Raw genomic sequence first — 20,323 nt, forward strand, 5'->3', positions numbered from 1 at the left:
ATATTTCAATAAAACATTTTTTAAAATAGTCATTTTGCTCCAAGAGTATATTTGAGGCTTAACTACCGTGCCAACAAGTACGAACTTGTTATCCAGCCAGTGTGAAGGGAGAAGCCAGTGAGTTTAAGGAAAAGTTAACTCATTGTATTACCAGGTAATAGCTCTCATTTCTTCACTATCTCTAATGTGCTCTTCAGATATTTATAGCATAACAAAGAAAAGGACCATGAATTTCATGTGTAAATTGGGAAGCTAACTTTTCCAGAGTCCGTTTCTCCCAAACCCTGCTGTGCCTCCCTCCAAAAAACAGCAAAAACAGAAGAGAGCAACCAAATCCCCAGGTTAACCCCAGCGTGGTCTTCCTGGATACTGGATTGAGAAATGGTATTCAGAAAATAAGAGGGCAAAGGTGCCTTTTTCTAAAAGTTTAAGGGCTAGTCTCATGTTGGTCACTAAAACTGTATTTTATTGCATCAGTAATTCTTAATAGTCTAGATACTTGCTTATTTTTGTCATAAATCCATATGAACAATCTAGTGCTTTGTCAACCTTCTCAGTTTGAGCACTAATGGAAGGTGCTGTTAACAGCCCTCAAAACTGACGTTTCTTCATTTCTTCTGCCACTTGAGAAAAAGTTCTGCCACAGAATTGTAATAACGCTAATTTCCTACAAATCGACTATTTCCTGGAAAAAGTGCCAGACATGAGTTTTATCTGGCAACCATCAAAATACATCAGACCACAGAACTATACATTTCTGGACCTCACAAGAAGCATGGCAAGGAATTTCAGTCAGCCAATCAAAGTTCTCCGCTCCAACCTCATCAGCAACTCAACATGGGCAACAATAAGAAAATTAACCACTGCTATCAAGACAGGACAGGCAAATCTTCCCACCCCACCCAAAAGTAATGGGTAGAAATTTCAAATCCAACTTCTCAATTTCTGGTTTAAGATTACGTAGGATAATTCAACCCACCATCACACTAAACTCACACAAAAACAACCAGAAAGTCTGAGTAAATGGAATTTTTATTTGCACGTTATTTTATGTGAAGACAAAAGACAGAAAACTTGAGAATTTTAGGTAAAAGCACCATGTCCTAGAATGGCACAGTTGGTATAACTTCAACTAGAGTACGGTACAATTGATGTACATACGGACCTTGAAACAGGAAGTAACTTGAGAATCTATCAGTCATTTATTCAACGCCTATAATGAAAAATATAATGGGGAATTACAAGGGATTTCCTACACAGATTTCCCAGTCTAGCTAGAAAAGATAAATAACACTGTAGGATTGGCAGATGGAGAAGAGAGGAGCAAGCAATGGTGGTTTTTTACCGTCTTTCCATACTTCTTGATTTTTTAAACCACACTTACATGTATGACTTTGACAAAAGTTTGAATCAAATAACTATAGCAAGGGACAAGCCATAGGAAGAATTCAGCTCTCGAAGAAGGGTGCGTGTGGATCCCTTCCTCTGCTCTCTGTCCCAGATCTATCAACAGATTCACTCTGTCCCCAGAGTCTCTCACAAATTTTTCCTTCTCACCTTCCTTCTCTCTACTGCTTTAGGCTGCAATGACCTCCTTGCAATCACCTTCCTCTGATTGCATGAGTTCTGACCTTTTTAAAGTTGTGATGTAAAATCCATGTACTCCTTTATTAATTCATTAAATGATAAGATGTAGTAGTGGGTCTAATGGCTACAGTAATTGGGATTTGGTGAAACACATGTAGAGTATTTTGGGGTATCTGCAACAACTGTAGTATATCAAAATACCTAATTTCTACTGGTGATAAATTCAGATCTGCTAATTCTACTGTGATCTGCTGCCTAGATTCATATATGAAGGAAATGTTCAATTTCAGTTAGAGCTTAGTGACAATAAACTTTTTTCCTATCCAAGCTCATGATCCCAAGCATTCCACCCATGGCAAGTCCGAGGAAGGTTTAAGAAGCCCTGCTCTAGGCTTGTGGCTCCCTAGACCAGCCTTCCACATTGCCACCAAATCTGATGATGTCATTCTTCTGCTCAGAAGTCTTCAATGGCTCCCTCACTTCCCAGGTGAAATACAAACTTCTGAAAGGCATGCAAAGCCCTTGGCACTCTGTTCTGTGCTCACCAACTTTGGGCTTATTTCCCACTCCCCACTCCATTAGTTTCCTCTTTTGCATTAGAAATACACACACAGTGGGAGAACTTTGTCCTCTGGGCTTGGAGCTCCCTCACCCTGCTTGTGGGGCAGGCCACCTCCTTTTCTTTAAGTGCTGGTCAGAACCTGCCTCCACTCTGATGCCTTCAAGCAATCCCAGGGGTTCCATCTCTGCTTCTGCTGCTCTTTGTACATATCTCATTGATGATCTCATTGTACTGTGGACCCTTGAACCACATGGGGGTTAGAGGCACTGACCCCACACAGTTGAAAATCCATATGTCACTTTTGACTCCCCCAAAACTTAACTACTAAGAGCCTCCTCTTGACCGGAAGTCTTACTGGTAACAAAAACAGTCAATTAACACCTATTTTGCATGTTATATATAGTATGTGCTGTAATCTTACAATAAAGTAAACTAGAGAAAATGTTATTGAGAACTTTCTCAATACTTACAATATTTATTGAAGAAATAAATACTTACAGTATTTATTGAAGAAAATCCACATTTAAGTGGACTCATGACACAGTTCAAACCCGTGTTGTTCAAGAGTCAACTGCACTATGCTTGCTGGCATGTGTGTCTTCCCAGGGCCCAGAATTGCCTTCAGAGCCAAGTCTATATTTTTTAATTTCCCCAGGACTTTGCCTTGTGCCTGGCACAAGTAGATGCTCAGTATAGCAGTTAAGTGATTGAGTGAATAAATAACTAAATAATGAAAGAGATAAATATTAAAAGTAAAAAATAATAGTACAGTTTCTGATCTGGGTTAATATAGAAAAGTGAAATCGAGAAGGGAAATTATGTTCATATGATTTAAAATTAAGTACATTTTAAATATTCTAATGTTTTCAAAGATAACTCATGAATAGAGGATAACTGTCCATTAAAATACAGTATTTATTCTGGTATTCTGATTATACATAAATATGCTATAGAAAAAGACCTCAACCTAGAAATTGGTGGCATTCTAAAACAAGGCTTGCAAACCAGTTGTCTGAAATTTAGAATACAATTTCCTTCAGAAGCCAATTTAAATTGGTGATAAGGTACCAAATTTCTCACACAAAAGTCCATTTGATTTATAATGTGCCTGAATGAATGAGTCCATGTTTAACTTAAAATTAGTAAAATAATACTATTCAATATTATTGAAATATAGCTAATTAAGCAGAACAGTAAGCAGTAGAAGTAAACGTGAACATTGTCTATTTTGAATCCTGACAATGGAGGAAAGATGGGTTTAAATTTAGCGGGTGAGGAAGCCCAGGGAGATATTTGTGATGATCAGAGGGAATCTAGTTATTTCAGAATTTCAGAAGCTTTTCAGGTTAGTAGCCCTAGCTCTTCAATACATATCATTTCACTTCAAGACTAAAGAACTTTCCTATGGCTCACAAGCGGCTCACACGACGGAAAGAGAGAAATTATTTTGCAGTACTTGAAAAAGTTTTGGAAGACAAAAAAGAAAGGAGGATTGGAATTAAAGAGGCTATGTGAACCCAATAAAGTTTACCTGAGGTTGAATTAGCCAAACTAGGGAAAAAGAGGAAAGAAGATATATTTGGCACGGTGTATGTACTGGTTATTATTATTTTTTTTTCTGAAGCTGGAAACGGGGAGAGACAGTCAGACAGACTCCCGCATGCGCCCGACCGGGTTCCACCTGGCACGCCCACCAGGGGCAACGCTCTGTCCACCAAGGGGTGATGCTCTGCCCCTCCGGAGCATCGCTCTGTCGCGACCAGAGCCACTCTAGCGCCTGGGGCAGAGGCCAAGGAGCCATCCCCAGCGCCCAGGCCATCTTTGCTCCCATGGAGCCTTGGCTGCGGGAGGGGAAGAGAGAGACAGAGAGGAAGGAGAGGGGGAGGGGTGGAGAAGCAAATGGGCGCTTCTCCTATGTGCCCTGGCTGGAAATCGGAACCCGGGTCCCCCGCACGCCAGGCCGACGCTCTACTGCTGAGCCAACCGGCCAGGGCTGTACTGGTTATTATTGCTGCTCATCAAATACTTGTTTTCCTCCTCCTGGGCACAGAGGAGAACTGGACTTCTTGCCCCCGGAAGTTGGTTGAGTGGCACCATTTTACAGAGTTCTTCCCAATGAGTTGGGAGTAAAAGTGACAGGTCATTTAAATGCCAACAGAGATCCTTGGATTTCTCCTTTCCCACTGGCTCAGCACCCCAGCCATGGTCGAGGTGGTTGGTGGCTGCTTTGTCAACCTGGGTCCTTGAATGACGACGAAAAGAGCCTCCCTGGTGACACATAACAGATATATGGATAAAGAAATATTATTTCAAGATATAAATGTTATTTTCAGCCACTAAGAGTATTCTGGGTTGTTTTTTTTTTAGTGAGAAAGAGAAGGGGAGGAGAGAGATGAGAAGCATCAACTCATAGTTGCTTTACTTTGTTTTATTGATTGCTTTGCATATGTGCATTGACCAGTGGGCTCAAGCTGAGCCAGTGACCCTTTGTTCAAGTTAGTGACCTTGGGCTTCAATTCAGCAACCTTGGGCTCAATCCAGTGACCTTGGGATCATATCAGTGATCCATGCTCAAGCTGGTGATCCCACACTCAAGCCAACAAGCCCACGCTCTATCTAGCCAGCGACCTCAGGGTTTTGAACTAGGGCCCTCATTGTCCTAGGTCAACACTCTATCCACTGTGCCACCACCAGTCAGGGAGGAGCCTTGTTTGTTTTGCAGCATAAACTAGCTTATTATGACTGAAGCATTACTCATATAATTTACGTTCACAGAAAGGAAAGCGGTGATATACAGTGTGTCCGTAAAGTCATGGTGCATTTTTGACCAGTCACAGGAAAACAACAAAAGATGATAGAAATGTGAAATCTGCACCAAATAAAAGGAAAACTCTCCCAGTTTCATACCTATTCAGTGCAGTTCGATGTGGGCTCACACACAGATTTTTTAGGGTTCCTTAGGTAGCTATCCCGTATAGCCTCTACAGACTCATCACTGACTGATGGCCTACCAGAACGGGGTTTCTCCACCAAACTGCCAGCTTCCTTCAACTGCTTAACCCACCGAGTAATGTTATTCCTATGTGGTGGTGCTTTGTTATAAACGCGCCGATATTCCCGTTGCATTTTGGTCACGGATTCGAATTTAGCGAGCCACAGAACACACTGAACTTTCCTCTGTACCGTCCACATCTCGACTGGCATGGCCGTGGGCTGCTCCGCTGTATACATGGTGTTATGTCATTATCTGTGCAGCGCACAGGCTGCCACATCATTCTACAGAAACTGAGAGGGTTTTCCTTTTATTTGGTGCAGATTTCACATTTCTGTCGTCTTCTGTTGCTTTCCTGTGACCAGTCAAAAGTGCACCATGACTTCACGGACACATTGTAGAAGAGATGGTAGGCTATAGCTGCACTAGATAAACTGTTAAAGGGGATTAGAGAAAAGGAGAAGTATAAATTCAGATGGAAGGAATCCTTCCAAATTGGATAGTCAGGGTTTGGGGAGATTGTTTATTACTTCTGAGCTCAAAGTCCTAATCATACCCATAATCACAAATTGGGCAGACAGGGTTATAGCCCTCTACTAACTGCATATGACTAAAAAGTACATGACCTAGCAACATCATTGAGGTACATGCTGGTTGCAGGCCTCAGAGCTTAAAAGTATTTGTAAGCTTATTAAGAAAAAAGATAGAAGAGTGAATAAAAGCATGGATTTGGAGTCAGACTGGCCTGAGTTCAAATCTCAGCTCTCCGTCTTAAGTCACTAAATCTTTCTGAATGTTCTTAAGTCTACAGTGGAGATAAAAGCAGAACCTATTTCAAAATTTTGTTTAAATGAGGTCTTATTTGTAAAGCATCAAGTGTAGTGCCTGGCATTACTAAATGTTCTAGCTTTTTCCAGTTCCCTGGAAGCCCAAGAGTTGAGTTAGTTACGAATGGCTACCTCACTGCCATGCCTGGAACATCATACCTCTCATGGCAGCTGCAACCTGGATCTCTTGGGACTTTCAGCCATCACCAGGCTCAGTGATGTCCCTCTGCCTCTGCCTATGAGGTCTGCATACATCCACCCTCCTAGAGTATGCCCCAAGAAGAGTGCCCCACTTTTTTGTGTGAGACAGAGAGAAAGAGATGGAGGGATAGACGGGGACAGGCAGGAAGGTAGAGAGATGAGAAGCATTAACTCATAGTTGTGGCACTTTAGTTGTTCATTGACTTCCTCATCTGTGCCTTGACCGGGGGGCTGCACCTGAGCCAGGGACCCCTTGCTCAAGCCAGCAACCTTGGGCTTCAAGCCAGCGACCTTTGGGCTCAAGCCAGCAACCATGGGGTCATGTCTATGATCCCACACTCAAGCCAGTGACCCCATGCTCAAGCTGGTGAGCCTGCACTCAAGCTGGATGAGACCACACTCAAGCCGGTGACCTCAGGGTTTCAAACCTGGGCCCTCAGTATCCCAGGCCAATGCTCTATCCACTGCGCCACCACATGGTCAGGCTTCCTTTTCTTTTCTTTTTTCTTCTTTTCTTTCCCCTTCCTTCTCTCCTTCCTCCCTCCCTCCCATCTTCCCTCTCTTCCTTCCTTTCCTCCCATTGTCCCTATCTTCCTTTTTTTTCCTCTGAATTGACTGAGAAAAATAAAAACAAAGCTCAATGGCATCCCTGTCCATTGAGGATCAATCATATATGAGAACAATCTATGTAAATGGAGAAAGTAACTTGCAAAAATGTGTCATTTCCCACAACTGTCTTAGATGAATCTATTAATATTATATTGGCTCGGGAAGCAGAACAAAGACAGCCCTTCAGGTCCCTTGATAATGAAAATTCATCCAAAGGATTATTGTGATAATAGCCAACACAAGAAGATTCTTGTTTGTCCATTAGAACCAAGATCTAAAAACCCAAGTCCAAAATACTCTTTGCTTATAGAGTAATGCTCAAAAATCCATAGCCAGATGAAAACACAAAATTCTTTTAATCAGAATAAAAATGGAATGTAATGATTCCAGCTGTGACAAAGTCGGAGTTAAGAGGAAGTTACTGTTTTGTTTTGTTTTTCAAAATAAATGAGAATATAATATGGCACAGAGACAAAATCTACACTAAAGTTTAAATTGAAACTGAGGCTGCCTGGAAGTGTGGAGCTTGCCTCTGCTCTGGCCACTCCCACCCCACTGGGAGAGAGATTGCTCTCATATCTGGGCACACAGGTACCTCACTGGAACAACAAAAAGTGTGAAGGCACCAAGCACCTCATTTTACAGGTGGGATAACTGAGGTCCTAAGAGATTCCGTGTTTGGCCCATGGTTAAACAACCAGAAGTAGACCCCATGTTTTCAATTCCTAATTCAAGGTTCGGCCCACTGCATGACAACTTCCTGCTTTCCTGGGAATGGAGTCTGCCCACTGCCTAAACTCAACCAGTGTAGATAGAAGCTGGCCTCCAAAGAGAAGTTTGCATCTGTGGAACCCACAATCCTCCAGCACAAATGAGAGTCTCCATACATAACAAGGGGAGTCGATGTCTGCACCCCACCCCAATCTTTTCCCCAACCACCGCCTCCTTCCCACACCGTCACACCTATCAGCTCATACCTAACCAGTCTCCTTAACTCCACTCTTGCTTTTCTCCAAGCTATTTCCCAAAGGGCCTGTAGGTTCCAAGCTCTTCAGCAGGACAGCACGATCTGTCCCTGCTTCCCTCTGCCCTCCTCTTCAACCTTTTTGCAGAAAGACCTTCTTCACTAAGGGGTCTAAAGACATTAATTTGCAGCATCTGCCGGTTTCTGCAGTGTAAATACTCCCCATCATGGCTGATTTCTATCTACCAATGATTTACCCGTAATGATTTAGCTCACAAAATTCCCAAGTATTTAACCATTGACTCTCAAGAGTGCTCAGCACAGCCTCCTTAATTTTCTCATCTTATCATCTTTGTTCGTCACTTTGTTGTTTATTAACATCCCCACTGCCTGGCGGACGGGTAAAGTAAAATGAGGGAACGACAGTCATTTTTCCATCGGTGGTTCTAGCGAGAGACTGGATGGGGAGAAAGTTGAAACCAGTATTAGCTAGATGTGTTTATGAGTTTCAATTACCCCATTCTCTCTGCCCCTACTGCTGCACATAACTAAAAGCAGATGCCCTAATCAAATGTGCAAAACGCAAACACACTTTCTGACCAAATATAGTATGGACGGCCACAACCTGGAAATAGACATGAAGAGAAATAAACTTATGCTGGAAACCTAAGAAGGGTCAAGTTCATCAAGATGGCAGAGAGGAGGTTAACATGGGAAATCATACAATTTCTCTGGGTAGAAATAACATGGAAAATATTTTCCTGAGTATTAAAGATCGTAGCAATTCTCCGAACCAAAATCTAAACAGGAAAAGAACAAAAGAAACTAAGAGAAGGGAAAACCGTTTAGCAAAATATAAGTGTTTTATCTTGACACGGCTGGAAACTGGGGAAATACAGAAAATTTATATGGAGTTCCGTGATGAAGTCTTACTCTCTCCACCATAGAAATGGGGCTTCTTGGGTGGTACTTACGCTGGGACAGAAGAGAGAAGCAGCTGTCCCTACTTCCTTCCCTAGTGCTCACGCTGGCCTTCCCCTTCCCTCCGTCTCTAACAGAGGCAGCAGCACATGAATCCTAGTTCACAAAATGTGCACCGATCTCTAGGGAAGTCAGAGTGCCTATAAGTTAAGGATGTAGCTCCACGTAAGACTATCTGAAAAAGCAGTTTTATTTTTATGGCTCACTCAACGCTTCCTGACGTGAACTCTGTTCTCTGAGACTCATCTGATCAGGCCTCTTGTTGACAAAGCTCCTGAGGGGTAGAGAGGAATACCCAGGTTTGCTCCCTGATTTCAGCTTACTAATTATCTAAGCACTGGGGGCTCCAGGGCTTCCAAAGGCTGCCGTGGCAATAGCTTGGTAACAAAGTTAAGTAATCTGAACTCAAACCACATAGAAAAAAAACGAGAAAATCAAACATATGTGAAGATAGGAATAAAACAAATATGCCTACATAAGAGTGAAACAAGACTCTCACAAAATCATTCTGGTATCGAGACAAGGAGATGGCATTTCCTTTCCAATCAAATGAAGAGCAACATAACAAGGAGCTTCTGATTCTCAAAAAAAAAAGAAACATGTGTATCACAAAAAGTGTGGTATTTGGGGCTGGCTACCTGTTTCAAAACCTGAAAGGAATCGAAGAGAGAGACCAAGAGACAGATTTAATCTCAAAGTATTCTAAATCATTCAATTGCCCAACTCAGGGAGAATTATCCTCTTTCACTGGAGGATAATATGACTAGCAGGCCTGTGACAGACAAGCTAAAAGGGCAACTTGATTATACAAAAGGGGAGCAAGCGAGGCGGGAATGAACTGTGCCGTTATGCCCATGAGCGGGCAGAAGAATGGGCTGCCGTGGTGCAGACAGGAGGTGGGCAGTCACCCGGACACGGCGGTGTGAGTCACATCTGGCAGAGGCAGAAATGAGATCATACGAGAGCATGGATGGCAGGTTTTAGAAGTTAAAACAGCAAATAAGTTAGAAACATTGAGGAGTTAAAATGAATGCCGAATTCTAATATGGAAGAAGACATCTTAAAACCCAGTAGAAGCTGATTATTTGAAGCGGGATGGAAGGAGCCAAGAGCTGGAATTATCCTGTAAGGCTTGCTGTCTAATTTCAGAGGAAGAAAAATGTGATGTTAAAAGAACTGTAGGTATTACAGGGTAGCGAAATAAGAGGACTATTTCAACAAAGAATAGAGGGTGAAGTTTTTATAAGTACTAAACTGTGAAAATATGCCTTTGCTGACTTAACTGATTTGCTGGATTAATTGTGTGTGTTTGTGTGTGCACACACACACGTGAACTTCCTGACTTCCCTGGGTCTGGTAGTCTTCTTCAGTAAAATGACAAAACTAAAATACGTGATTGGAAAAGTAGTTTCAAGCTTTAAAATGCTAGAAAGTTAAAAATGGGGAGAGGAGAATACAGGCCTCCTAGTAAACGAAAGCCTAGAAATGACCACTGGGAGACGGAGAGGCCTGGGCCCAGCTGTTAAATGTAACCACAGCCACTCACTCCCCCCCCCCCCACCCTGTGCCTACACCCACACCGAGCAGAACACGGCCTGGCCTCAGGACATTCCATCCCGTGGATTATTTGATGACGTCTCAGTCTCTTACCCTCCCACCAGGGTACAATTTTCTAAAAGCAGAGAAAATTCTTCCCAAGAAAATAAACACTCCCAAACAACTGTACCATTCTCTTACCTATTTGGATTACATAATTACTATGAAATCAAGCCTTTTTTACTGACATGCTAGAAAAGAACTCTCAGCTCATAAGCTGAACTGCCTTTTCTCTACTGTCCAAAGCCCTTAAAAAAAAAAAAAACTACCTATAAAGCAGTTCCAAGGGTTCACACTTTGATAGAATGAAAAACTCTACTGCCTCAACTCTGCTTCCAGTGGAAACTCAGATCAAAGTATTTTAAGTTTGAGGGAATAAGTAAGCCCTGTATACTAGATTCTTCAACAATTGCAACAAGATTACATACATAGCCTCACTAATGTCCAATACTACCCTGTACTCAAGATCCTGGGATATTTTTCTGGGCTCTGTTGAGGATAATTTAGACACATGCACATCTTAACTTTCTTTGTTCAACAGTCTGTAATATGGGGCTAATAACTGGTAACTGGCATCATGGACCAGCCACCAAGAAAAAGTGAATCCCTTCCTGAGCCACCCCGGCACCAGGAAAAAACCACTGCACCCAGCTGACTGAAGTCCCACAGAGCACAACACTAATTAAGGTACCTATACCTTTCCGGTTGAGGCAGCAATAAAAATGCTGAGGGTTACTTTTATAGCCTGCTCTAACTTGTTTGTCTGGATCAATGTAGAAATAGCAGCAATTTGCTCTTCGTTAATTCCTCTCCAGGAATAAAAAGGGCTAGGATATTCTTGGAATGCCTCCTCACTCACAAATCAGGTGTATGTACCTCCTGTGATCACTGTACTTTGCTCATTCTGTCTCTGCAAGGGTTAAATGAGATAATTCATATAAAGTGCTGAGTAAGAGCCTGGCACACAATAAACTCAATAAACAATGTTAGTAATGTACAAAGAAAAGAGAGAGGGAGAGAGAGACTGTCTCTTAATGCTTATCAATGTACTTGAAATAGGGGAGCTTGAAAATGTAAGGCAATATTTCCACAGCACACTACAGGGATGTTTCACTATCCTGTTTTTCTCATAACTAGTTGCTTGCTAGCCAGAATGCAGTAACTTTCCATAGTTCTGCGGGTACAAATCCCGCACTACTGCATCCAACTCCAATAACTGAGAAAACTGCAAAGTGTTTGAAACAATGAGAACAGAAGTGTGAAAGACCTTAAAGAAACCCCACCAGCCCCCCTGGCACTGGCCAATTTCAAGTTTTGCCAGAGAAGTCAAACATGCCACACAAGACGACTGTTTTTGGTAGAGGAAAAGGGTAAGTAATGCACAGAACCTGAACATCTTAATGAAATGGTTAATCCCAGACCCTAAAAGGATAGCTATTCTTTAAACTTTAGGCTACAAATTAATTCTTCCTAAGAGACACCTAGCAATCGTTTGAATTTGGCTCTGCTGTTTGAATACACCGACACAAAACAGTTTTTCAAGAGCTTCATGAAAATAATTTATAAATGCTATCATTTGTAAGCATAAATTAATTATATGCTTCTGTCTTAGCGTAATTCACTAGGTTCGCCTTCCCAGTGATACACCATCATATGTAGCTATATAGGAAATATTTTTTAAGGTGGCAAATGAATAATGTCTGGACTCCAAAAGATAGTTGGTATATTTGCAACACTCATGAGACTATGTGGCAAAAAAATAAATGGCCATAAAACTTTTTTTATTTCGTATTATGCTTACTCAACCTGTAAAAGACTAGGATATGTCAATTTCTATAGTTTCTAAACCATGTTTTTGGAAATACAAAAGGCATTAGTGTTATGCCTGTTTAAATTTTTCAAGGGCCACTTTGCAAGTCTTGTAGTTCCTAAACCATGTTTTCCAAAACCTAAAGGGTAAGCAGGACCCAGAGCTTCAGAGAAGGACAAGTAATGTTCTACCACTTACTGAATATTTGGCTTATTTCACTGACGTAAGTTTTTATCACAACCTTTTATTATCATGAAAGTGTTTGTTTTCTATGATTCAAAGTCATGTAAGTGCAACTTGAAAAGTTATTATTTTTATTTAATACATTCTAATCAAATAGTAACAGCAGTAAATAAACACTTTGAAAAACAGGCAGGTAATCCCCCTATATCTGGAAGAAAATTAAGTCAAAGTTTTCTACATGGTAGAAGGGAGAAACTGCTGATGTCCATCGTTAGACAATTCAAGGACAACTTGGAAATTTCTAAAGCCATTTCCAAAAAAATCCATGGCAACAGGTTGGGACACAGCTATTTTAAAGAGTAAAATATCTATATCTACATGGTTTTATTAACAGGGATTGGGTTGCACCTGTGTAGCATGACAGTCTTGTCTTTAGCCTTAAAGGAAAAGACAAAGTCTTTTCTGTTTGCACCAATTTGAAATATTTCTGAAATAAGGCTCCCTTAAAACGGATTACTACAGTACTCATTCACATGAAAGAGTTCATACATGTAGTAAAAAGACAAATACAGGATTTCATAGTCACTTTTTTTGGTTGATTTGGTTAATTGCATAAAATGAAGGATAAATACTCACGTATCTCATCAAACAAAACCCCTAAGTACATCAAAATGCAAAATATAACATGTCCAAAATAGACTCAGATCACCAGGCATTTAGAAGTGCAGTTAAGCCTGTGTGTTTCCTCCCCCTTTTTCAGTACTCCTCTCTGTGGAGTTCTTCCTCTACTACTGATGCCCAGACCTTCCACCAAAAAGAAAGGAACCTCAGAAAGGCAAGGCATTCTGATAAAAATGTTACTTCAACCTTTACTTGGGACATTTTTAACTCAAAAGGATCAACTGGTCTTTGCTTTAGGAAGGGAAGCATTACTCAGGCGACTAGTTGAGGGAACTTTACCTAGCTACCTTGTCACACATTTAAGTTAGATCGATTCAGCTGTTCTTAAAATTCCGTGTAGTTATCCAGAGCAGTCACTCAAGTTTTGGTTCTCTTTTACGTAGCTGCATTCGGAGATACTCTATATGAGGCATGTTTAGGAAAAGAGAAACACTTATACCTGGAATTTATATTCTTCCAAGTAATCTTTTAGTCTTGTTGGTAAAGGCAGTCCCCAGATGGTACCGGTACATTTGTTAATGGTGAGTCTACAGAGATGCTGCAGTGGTGGCGCGGCTGTGTAGAGCGGTTTGGTCAGATAAAGGTGAACAGTGCCGTTCCGGGGGGCTTCTGGGCCCGTCCGCTTATCCTTGCACATCTGAACATAGTAGTCGATCAGATGAACCACACTGTCAAACTGTTTAAGCTTGGACTTGACACATATGATAGAGTCCAATCTGAATTTCCCATCTTGGTATTCGATTCGCAGATTAGTTGGTCCAGCTGATGTTTTAACAGATATTGTTAGTAGGTAGTCTGAATGCGAACTATCTCTAATCAAGAAAGTTCCTTCTGGTGCCTCTTTTAATTTCTCTTTGGCTTCATTAACAGTCATACTTCCCCAGTACCAACCTGGGGTTTTGTTCAAAAAGAAAAAAGAAAAAAAAGGGTAAAATTGTTATTATAAAGAATGTTTAAAATGGGGCAAGTACTTCACAACATTTTTTTCTAGTTCTGAAAAGATGTGTGTGAGTGAAAGTTTACCAGAGGCTACTTTAAATACCTTCAGTAGAAATTTAATGAAAATGTGGGTCTATGTTATTTAAGGAACACAAAGTGCAAGCCAGTATATTTTTTAAAGTAATTTTCTATAGCTGTTCTTTGAAGTATAAAGATTTTCCTCTAACGAAACAAAAGAATATTCGCAATATGACACACTGGCTGACTAATTATGGTGCTTCCAACACCACTCAAGTAAAATCAAAGATTTAAAGTAAATTAGAAATAAACCAGAAGTTAAAAATAAACACCATGCCCTTAAAGTGGAAAACCCAACTCCAGTAATTACAACAGAGTAAAAACAGAAGCAACTTCTTGGTTTGTTTACCCACTACCCTCCTCCCAAGTCTGAGATGCTGCATCTCTGTTCAAAGCCCTAGAAAGCACTGCTATTCACTTGTTTTAAAAACGCAGTTCTCGGTACAATATCTTCTGTTTGCTCCTTCGATTACAATCACTTTATCAGTCATTGAGAAATTAGGGGAAACCCCTATTGATAATTAGTACTTCAAATTTCCAATCTTTTGGACTTTGCTCTAATTCAAATCCAATCCCAACCGTCCGTGGGTCTCCCCAGCATTTTCTATTTGATCTGACTGCACCTTCTCCCTGGTCCATCACATTTGCGAAAATGACCTAGAGACAGTCTGCTGCCTTAAAGACATCTACATTTAAGAAGTTTGAACAATATGCTACCCCCCACCACCACCACCACCCACCCAGGAATAAAAAAATTGCTCGGATTCATTCCCGAATCTGCCGGTCCCTCCAGCTGAAGGGAAAAGCCCATAGCCTGCACGGAAAGGCCACAACCGCAAGTGAGGTAACAGTCCCCTCTCCCTAGCGCTACCAAAACTTCTACTTCGCCCCAAACATAAGCTTTTAGGATAGAGAGATGTTGAAAGCCCGCACAGTTTGCAGGATGTTTCCCCCCCACTCTTTTCTCCTTTCAGATTCCGAGAGACAACAGCAGCCGCGCAACGCGCAGGACTGCACTTAAAGACCCCCTGAAGGCCGCGCTCTGCAGGGCTCCGCCGCAGCCACCCGCGCGACACTCTGAAGGTCCGGGACTTGGCCGCCAAGACCCTGGGCTGCAGCGGCTTCTCCGCCTGGAAGCCGAATGCAGTACAAGCTGCAGGCAGCGCGGCGCCCACTCGCCGCTTTGCACCCGGCGGAAAAGAAGGCGCCAGGCACGAGCCCAAGTGCGGACCCCTGAGCTGCGTGTTCAACAGTTAAAGAATTCAGCGCCTAAGGGGGAATTTACAAAGAGCTCTTCTCGCTCCCTCCTCCGGGCCTAAGTCTCTCAAGAATCACTTTCCTTTCGCATTCCCAAGGATCGAGGACTATGCGGGCATCCTCTCCGCGGTCCCCCGCCCAGAAAGCGAGGGGACCTTTTTCCATCCCATTCTTTTGCCTTCCAGTTCGTCCCCACTTCCCACCTGCGCTCCCCGTCAGCGTAGCCCCCAGCTGCGTCTTTGGGGAGGCGCCCCCTCTCGCCCGCGTGGCACCCGTTCCGCTCCCTACCTGTTTGACTGAGCTCCCGCAAGGCCTTGGCCAGACGCGCCGCCTCCGGGGACGGCTCCTCCGCGGACCCTGCGGTCCCCAACTGGCTCCGCGTCCCTTCCGCGCCATTCCCGGAGGGCTCGAGGCACCGCAGGGTCATGGGCAAAGGGTCACCGCAGCAAGCACAGGTGGCCGCCTCAGCGGGGTTCAGAGAAGGGCAGACGTCTTTCCTGGAAATCAGTGGGAACCCCAAAACGCGTCCCTGCGGAGTATCCAAAATGGTGGTGGAGGGGGAGGGGGTGAGGAGTTGCTGGTTCTTCCTCCCCAGGTCCTGGTGGACCGATGGCAAAGTCCCCCGCAGGCGCGGTCGCCCACAGTGTGCCTGCAAAGAGAAAGTGTGGGGTTGGGTCAATCCGAACTGGACCCCTGGCTGGGTGTGGGTGGGGAGAAAGCGACGTGGAAAATCCTCGGGACTCCTTTGCGTCTATGCTCCTGCACCATTACACCCCAAGCATCCAGTTACTGCCCAGGCCCGCTCTAGAGACAGGAGAATAGAGCAGGAATCAGAGACGCCAGAGTTGGAGAGAGGGAGAGGGAGAGGGTGCGGGAGGGGGGATGGGGGGGAGGGACAGGATGAGGGTGGGGAACCGGGTGTCTTCCCGCCCAGTGCAGCTCGGCTAGCAGAATGGAAGAGCAAAGAGTCACCTGCAGGCACAGTGGTAAATAGGCCCTAGTCAAGGACAAGTGGAAAAATTGTTTAAGGGCAAGAACAGGAGAGCACCCAAAATTGCACTCCTATCCCACACTCCGCGCAGCCTGGGGAGTCCCGGGAGAGAGTGCTCGGTACAATCTCGGTTCCCCGCCCTATGGCGCTGCGGGGATCCGGAGGCCGGAGCAACCAGCCTGGGGCGCAGAGGTACGCGAGTCGCTGCATCCCGGGCCCCGGAGGCGGCCTCGCTCCCCTCCCCCCGTTTCCGGCAGGGGTGAGGGGCGCCGCCGCGGCCCGTGCAGCCGCTACCGGAGCCCCGCGGTGGCGGCCGCTACTGCTGCTGCCGCGGGCGCTGTCGAGGAATCGACCAGAGCGCGCAGGCTTTGCGGGGGGTTCGGGGACCCGGCCCGGGCAGGGGCGGAACAGGCGGCAGCGAGAGCCGCGGGACCTGCAAAACAACCAAAGCTGAGCCCTTACCTCGGCCTCAGCCGCCGCCTCCGCACCCAACAGGGCCCCGGAAAGGAGGGGTGTCGGCCCGAATTTCCCCTGTCGACTTTTTAATTTGGGAGCGAGAAGGCTGGGGATGCGACGAGACCGGCGCTCAGAGGCAGCGGTCGGAGTTCTCAGCTTAGAAGGCAAACAAAAGCCACAGGGACCATCGCCTAGACCACCCCTCTCCGGGCTCCAACACCCTCTTCTGGGCTCGCGTGCCCCCACCCCTGGCAGCTGCTGGCTTTCCCTCCGGCTGCGACCAAGGAGGTGGGAAGGACAGAGGGAGGAGTAAGAGCCAGGGCGGGAGGCAAGAGGGTGGGGAGGAGCGGGAGATCAGGTTATTAGAAGGATTATTAATTTGGATGGCAGTTTAGGAGAGGGAAAAAAAAAAAAAAAACTCTGGAGACTTCTCGACGCCGGGAAGGAACTGGAGAAAGCCGGCAGTAGCGCCCGGCAGCGGGGCAGGACCGTGGCTCCGACTCTCTTCCCCTGACGATTCTAAACTGCGGAAGCCAGGGCCGCCTGGCGCACGCGGCCGTGCCCGGGTGCCTTCCCTAGCGACCCTCCTAGGGCAGAGCCTTCAGACTCCCCGGACCCGTACCTGCCGCGCTGCTCAGCCCGAGCTCCTCCAGCGCCCGGACTGCGGGCACAGAGGATCCTGAGACGGCGCGCCCGCAGCCCGCGCAGCGCCGGTGCCAGCGGGCGAGGAGGCTCATGCTTCAAGGGAAGCCCAAAGGCCGGCGAGCCGCGGCGGCGGCGGCGAGACTTGGCAAGAGTTAAACGTCAGTCCCCAAAGCGATGTATGCGCGCGACTTCCCAGCCCGTTGCGCCTCCCAAGCTCCCCGCCTCCCTCCTCGGTTCGCGCTCCCTGAGCACTCCGCCCGACTGCAGCGAAGGCCGCTTTCCAGGAACTTTCCAGGAATTCGCCCCACGTGACCGCGGCCCCCGCTACTGCTTTAAAAAGGCTGTGGCGCTACTGCGCAGGCTTCAGGGAAGGCGGGCTCTGAGCGCTCGGGCGCTGGGCAGGGCAGTGTAGCTGCCTCGGGACCCGCCCTCCTCTGACCCCCGCACTCCCGCTTGTTGAGACGAGCAGAGGACACCAGGCACCACCGTCCTCGTTTCGGCTGCTGGAGCCTGTCCCCCAACCGTGCCAGGGGTGCGCCGGGTCGAGCAAATAACAGACATCCTCGTCTCTGCCGGCGGTGGGGATTTCTCTTTCTTAACCCCTTTGCCCCTTCACGCGACCCTCGCGTCCGCACAGATTGTGAGCAACGTGCTGGAGACACTGGAAGCCCTGGAAGAGACCCCTCCCGCTCGAAAACACTTAAATAGTGTGGGGGAGGCCCCTTTCTAGCCCTCTGCCGGGTGCCCACGGCCGACAGCCGGAGGGAGCGGGCCGGAGGCGGTGCCCACAGGTCCTAGAAGGCATCCAGCGGCTGGAGAGCGGCGCCTCCTTAGGCGGCGCTGGCGGCTCTCAGTTCCCTCCCCCGGGCGGTGCTACTCGCTGTCTCCAGCAGCAGCCCAGCCCGGCTCCCCCCCTCCTCCGCTCCAGTCTCCTTCCGGCCGCCGGGCAGCCCCTGCTCACCTGCGCCGGCTGCCGAAGGGCTGGGCGAGGGGCTCGATGCAGTCAGGACAGCGCGTGTCTCTGCTGTTTCCCGCAGGACTTGCGCCCAGGGACCGGGAATTCGGAAAGATCCCGTCACTTCTTCCCTGCCCGGGGACCCTTCACCTCCTGCCACCAGGTTAGAGGTCACCTGGCCTCATTTGGAACTCATCCCCTTGTCTGCACGCCCGCCCCCGAAATGTGACCTACTTTTAAAAACCATTAACATTCACGGGAAAACCGGATCCAAAATTTCGATAACCATTAAAAAAAAATACTATTCTATTGCATCACTGTTCAACAGCTTGAAAGGTCAATGACCACTTTTAGTTGAAGCAGTGGCTATGGGGAAGTTGGGCGAGGAAGGGGGAGGAGGCGTGGGGAAGCGTGGCTCACAAACCTTGTCTGGTGCCCCCCCTGGTGGCTCTGGCAGGAAGCGTGAAGCAGCTGGATGCCTTCCCCGCCCGCAGTCGGGAGAGGGGACGGGGTAGGGGTTGTTTTCTCATTTTTACTGCTTTTGAGTAAATAACTATGCAAATAATAGGCAGGTGAGCGAGCTCGGTAGGGGGTGTGACATTTTTCAGCTAACAGAGGGCTTTCTCAAAGATAAAGTCGCGTGCAAGGAATCACGTTTTATTTTTTAGAGACTGATGTGGAGGGCAGCGGGCAGAGCTAACTGAACCCTATTTAAAACCCTCTGTAAAGTGAGGACTTGCACCGGTCGTTTACTGCTTTTTAAAAAAATCTATTTTCTTTAATTGCTTGATTTTAAAGAGTCAGAGAGAGGGATGGAAGGGAGGGAGAGAGAGAGTGAGAGAGAAGCATTCATTTGTTGTTCCACTTAGTTGTGCTTCCCTTATAAGCCCTGACATGGGATGGAACCCACAAGCTTAACGTTTCTGAGGAAGCTCTAGCCCACTATGTAACCTGCCAGGGTCCTTTCCCGTCTGTAGACAGTCAGCCTTATCTATAAAATTAAGGGACTGCCCCTCTGGTTCCAGGTGAGGGTCAGGGATAAATGAACAAATCAGATTCCACGTACAGGTTGTGTGTAGTCTGAGTCCCAGAACCTTTAAGAACCACTGCATCTACTAGGGTTCGTTATGTTCTAAATTATTCCGTGTGGCTTCTTTCTTGGTAGAGAATCCCAGAGGTAGGTGTACTCACTCTTCTGTGATTTAAATTAAAATAATTTTTTTTTCAAAAATAAATTCCTAGCCTGACCAGGTGGTGGCGCAGTGGATACAACATCAACCCTAAGATTCTGAGGACTCAGGTTCAAAACTCTGAGTTGCCAGCTTCAGCGTGGGATCATAGAGATGACCCCATGACCCTGGCTTGAACCCAAGGTTGCTGCCTTGAAGTCCAAGGTCGCTGGCTTAAGCCCAAGGTCAATGGCTTGAGCACGGGGTCACTGGCCTGGCTGGAGCCCCCTGGTCAAGGCACACATGAGAAGCAATCAATGAATAACTAAAGTGCCATAACAAGGAGTTGATGCTTCTCATCTCTCTCTCCCTTCTTGTCTCTGTCTCTCTCTCTGTGTCTAAAACTTTTAAAAAGATGAACTTCTATTTGTCAATTGAAATGAACCTGCCAACAACACTTCTTAACGTGCTTTCCTGTTGCCTCCTAACTCATGATTTCCTTCTTTTGCACATGCTGTTTTGCCTTGTTGGAGTGCTCTTACCCAGATCAGGTGCATGGCCAGCTCTTATTCAGGTCCCTGCTCAAAGTTACCTCCACAGAGAATCATTCTATATCAAAATTTACAATAAACACAATACCAGCTACAGGCGCAGCAAATGGAACCAAACTAGGATTTTTCAATTTTTGTTTCTGAAATGCTTCTCAGCAATGCTCAGCATGTCTTTGGCCTTTTTAATCTGTAAGAAACACATATGGGAGCCTGTTAGGGAAAGTGTATATGGGATCATGTTAACTGAAAATAGTAAAATATGAAAGTGTATCTATTTAAACTATTACAA

At 45.7% G+C, this 20,323-nt stretch overlaps 1 protein-coding gene across 4 annotated transcripts; it reads right to left on the reverse strand.

Moving 5' to 3' along the window:
* Window positions 1-12,029: 12,029 nt before the first annotated feature.
* SOCS2 (suppressor of cytokine signaling 2) lies at window positions 12,030-18,424 on the reverse strand. Of its 4 annotated transcripts, none has more exons than XM_066368640.1 (3): window positions 18,321-18,424; window positions 15,556-15,916; window positions 12,030-13,884 (listed from the first exon to the last, which is right to left on the reverse strand). In XM_066368640.1, exons 2-3 carry the CDS (start codon window positions 15,692-15,694, stop codon window positions 13,427-13,429), a joined length of 597 nt encoding a protein of 198 aa, XP_066224737.1. In that variant the 5' UTR covers window positions 15,695-15,916; window positions 18,321-18,424; the 3' UTR covers window positions 12,030-13,426. The 4 variants fall into 4 exon arrangements, with proteins under 4 accessions (XP_066224737.1, XP_066224734.1, XP_066224735.1 ...); XM_066368637.1 differs by lacking the exon at window positions 18,321-18,424 and adding an exon at window positions 17,337-17,598; XM_066368638.1 differs by lacking the exon at window positions 18,321-18,424 and adding an exon at window positions 16,721-17,301.
* Between the last annotated feature and the right edge of the window lie 1,899 nt (window positions 18,425-20,323).

The sequence above is a fragment of the Saccopteryx leptura genome, chromosome 2 (assembly GCF_036850995.1).
Source record: "Saccopteryx leptura isolate mSacLep1 chromosome 2, mSacLep1_pri_phased_curated, whole genome shotgun sequence".
NCBI classification, from domain to species: domain Eukaryota; kingdom Metazoa; phylum Chordata; class Mammalia; order Chiroptera; family Emballonuridae; genus Saccopteryx; species Saccopteryx leptura.

Excerpts from the sequence above, each read along its gene's own strand:
- SOCS2 (XM_066368640.1), bottom strand. The coding sequence starts at position 15,694 with ATGACCCTGCGGTGCCTCGAGCCCTCCGGGAATGGCGCGGAAGGGACG. Across the intron at positions 13,885-15,555 it reads GCGGGAGCTCAGTCAAACAG|GTTGGTACTGGGGAAGTATG; the intron begins GTAGGGAGCGGA and ends ACAAAACCCCAG.